The following is a 3076-nucleotide window of genomic DNA, read 5'->3' on the forward strand; positions in this document are numbered from 1 at the left end:
TTGTCTGTTGGTAATCTATGTCGGTAGGATGTGAGCTCCAATCTAAGATACGATAATGCAAGAACTGAGCGAACGTTGTAGCCGATCAGCTGAGGATGGACAGAATGTGGTTGCATTGATAGAGGCTTGGGGTAAGTCCTAGGTCCGCGATTTGGAGAGACTCCTTTCGATGCAGTAATTAGCCTGATGTTGCCGTGGAATGCGATAGGTGTTGGAATATGTGATTGAAGTTTCCCCAACACACGAAAACAGTTCAGCGTATGCTTCATCACACGAAACCGCCGCGTGGGATCACGGTTTTGATGCTTGAAATTCACGGTACTGATAGAAAAAATTCTCCAAGATTACGGTAGGGAAAACCAGGGAAAGAAATAACAGCCAGTGATTCCACCGCAATCATCAGTCTTGTCGATCAGGATCAATCGACACCAATATCTGGGATGAAAGAGCCCTTCAGTGCCTTCAAAGAGCCTCGGACACGTTACTCGATCCGCTCATATCTAACGTGACCACCTTCCAGCTCATTACCCTGTGTGACTGTCTGTCAAAGATGACCCAGCGAGGACTTGAGGTGGGTGGTTTATGATGGTGGCGCTGAGGAAGGTAGCGAGTTGAGCAAAGAGAGCATCTTTATTAGGCTCACGAGTTGTATAGACCGACAGTCATACATACATTCGAGCGTGCACGGTATGTCCTCAGTTTGACACCGAGGTTCCACTGCTCGAACTGTTTTCGATTCAATAGGAATTCGTGAATTCGGTGTAGTAGTATTCTCGCCGGTGTGGGAATATATATTTGCTTTGCTCGGCCGAGTTGACAAGTCTCCTCACTAATTAGAGGAGTTCATATACGAATACTTGTAGAAGTGGACAGGAACCACAAACAATTTCCCGAAGAATTCTCATATTATTATCAACGCATATAGTTGATCATGTGCATATCTTCCTATGATGCTCGCTGTCGCCAGTGCTACTCTCACGTATATACTACTCGTGGTCTCTCGGCATATCCTACTCCTACGTAGTGCAGAGTAATTACTACCGGCTACGCTGGATCGAAATTAAAGGCGGCCTATTATGTGTTCAGGCATTATGGCGAATTGTGTCATCGTGTCTCCACTATTTTCCACTCTTTCAATGTTAGAGTTGAGACTCGAAGGTATTTGATTCAGATGAAGCGTTCGACCGCCTCCCAATTGGCCAGATTCGTTCGGACCAATGTAGCGTCGATGGTGCTTGTTTGAGGTCCCTTAGACATGCTTCAGATTAGAGAAATTACTGACACTCAGCAGTTACCAGTATTAACACACGCCTTCGCAGTGATGCTGAGCTCAGTGGAAGGTGCCAGAAAAGACGAAGAAGTGAGGGTCGCGGGAATTGAACCTCCGAGGTGAACTCTCTTCAGGTGGTGAAAATGCTGGCAGTCATCTGCTCGACCGTTGAGAAAGTTTGGCTGTATGAGTTGAACCTCAATGAGCTGTCAGCTCTACTCACGACATTGCAACAGTGCGAGGCCCCAGCTCAAGACCTCGCCCGAGCCGCCGCTCCTGAGCTCATCAGGCTTCTTGATGACGATTCACAAGAGATCACTGGTGGGGTGGAGAAACGTCTCTGGGGGACCTGATCCAGATACCTCCGGGATGCCAGTGATGGCGGTTAGGTCTTATCCTGGGGAGCATCCCGCTTCCTCTGTTGAAGCTGTGTGGACGAGTTGACGGAAAAGTTATTGCAGCGCTGGCTCGGCGACTAAGTGAGAACTCCAATCATCGGAAAAGGCGCGTCTCAGCTTATGCTAGATCGTAATCTGGTTTTCACGCTAGTTCAACCATTGCCCTGATTAACTCAGGCTTAAATATGAACAGTCAAGATTAACCATCGCGTTCTTATATGCGGGCGATCGAATCACAGAGAATGTGGGTTTCGATTTTGGTTAGGCCGAACGCCTTCAAGCCTGAGTCTATCAGCTCGGTCGGTGAGCAACATTCTAGCGGGTGCGTGTGGAGACCGCCACGTTGACTCGGAAACTTCTCGGGAATTGCTAGAAGATCTCGCTGGTCGAATTGATGTTGAACAGCCTTTCGCACCGATCGATGTGAGTCAGCTTGAACTTGCTTGAAAAGTTATATTTGTTTTCAGAGCTTCAGCATTCTCCGTTCTTGTGGGGCGCTGTTGAAGCCGGGGAAACCAGTGGCAGAACAAACCGCGAAGTTGATCAGGGTTTGTTGCGAGCACATTTCATGCAACTACTCTGACTACGAGCCGCGAACGCTGGTATTTTCATTGCATATGTTGTCACTCTTCGAGCCTGACCAGCGTCTACTGCGGACTCTCCTTCCGGTCACTGAGAGGTTTCCGTTGAATTTACAGACGATGTTGTTGGGAATCTGTGAACGCGGCAGAGACGTCGAGACAGCTATAGAAATCCTCGAGCGTATAGCCAAGGTTGATTGTTCGGATTCTGGGGAGGCTGCAAGAGCCTTGAGGTCGATCTCGCGGCTTCCTAAGGAGGTCGGCGAGCGTTTCTCGGATCTGGCAAACGATCTGGCGGAGTGCGCGCTGAAGGATACGAAATCGGTTTCGAGGATATTCGCGGTGTGTTTGGCGCTGGCGAAAATGAGCCCTGAAAGAGAGAGTGTGTCTAAGCTTCTGTATCGAGTTATGCGAGCTGTTATTACAGCGGGGGAAAACCTCGACTTGGTTGACGCAGCTACGGCCACTTCAATATTAGTGAGACTGACGACTTCAACGGTGATAGATGGAGGTATGCTGATCTTCATCTATTCGAATGGCTCGATCTCGTTCTTGTTGTTTTCAGAGAAATGCAGTCCCATCATGCTTCCGAGTAGATTTTGTGACCCTGTAGGAGAGTCTATCGTCAACTGTATTCTCCGGAGTGCTACTACTGGTCGTCATTTGTCTACCAGAGACCTCGACCGGGCCAGTCAGTGTAGGGTCCATCCCCTGAGGTTTTCATGAGCCGCTTTGTTAGGTTTGTCTGGGCTAGCCCGGCTGCAGCTTAGGCCCGCTGATACTGAATCACTCGAGCGGTGTCTCGCCCACACGATGACCAACTCGAT

At 49.0% G+C, this 3076-nt stretch overlaps 2 protein-coding genes across 2 annotated transcripts; both read left to right on the forward strand.

Annotated features, from left to right (window-relative positions):
• Positions 1-416: 416 nt before the first annotated feature.
• Positions 417-571, forward strand: Pmar_PMAR008490 (hypothetical protein; the record flags this gene model as incomplete). The annotated part of the gene is made up of 1 exon (XM_002782820.1): positions 417-571. A coding segment is annotated over one exon (155 nt), but the record flags the coding sequence as incomplete, so codon positions are not given.
• Positions 572-1171: 600 nt separating this feature from the next.
• Pmar_PMAR008491 (hypothetical protein) lies at positions 1172-2760 on the forward strand (the record flags this gene model as incomplete). Its single annotated transcript, XM_002782821.1, has 6 exons — positions 1172-1219; positions 1265-1360; positions 1405-1591; positions 1660-1749; positions 1934-2091; positions 2136-2760. Coding segments are annotated over 6 exons (1204 nt in total), but the record flags the coding sequence as incomplete, so codon positions are not given.
• Between the last annotated feature and the right edge of the window lie 316 nt (positions 2761-3076).

This window comes from Perkinsus marinus (genome assembly GCF_000006405.1).
Source record: "Perkinsus marinus ATCC 50983 genomic scaffold scf_1104296938122, whole genome shotgun sequence".
Taxonomy (NCBI): Eukaryota; Perkinsozoa; order Perkinsida; family Perkinsidae; genus Perkinsus; species Perkinsus marinus.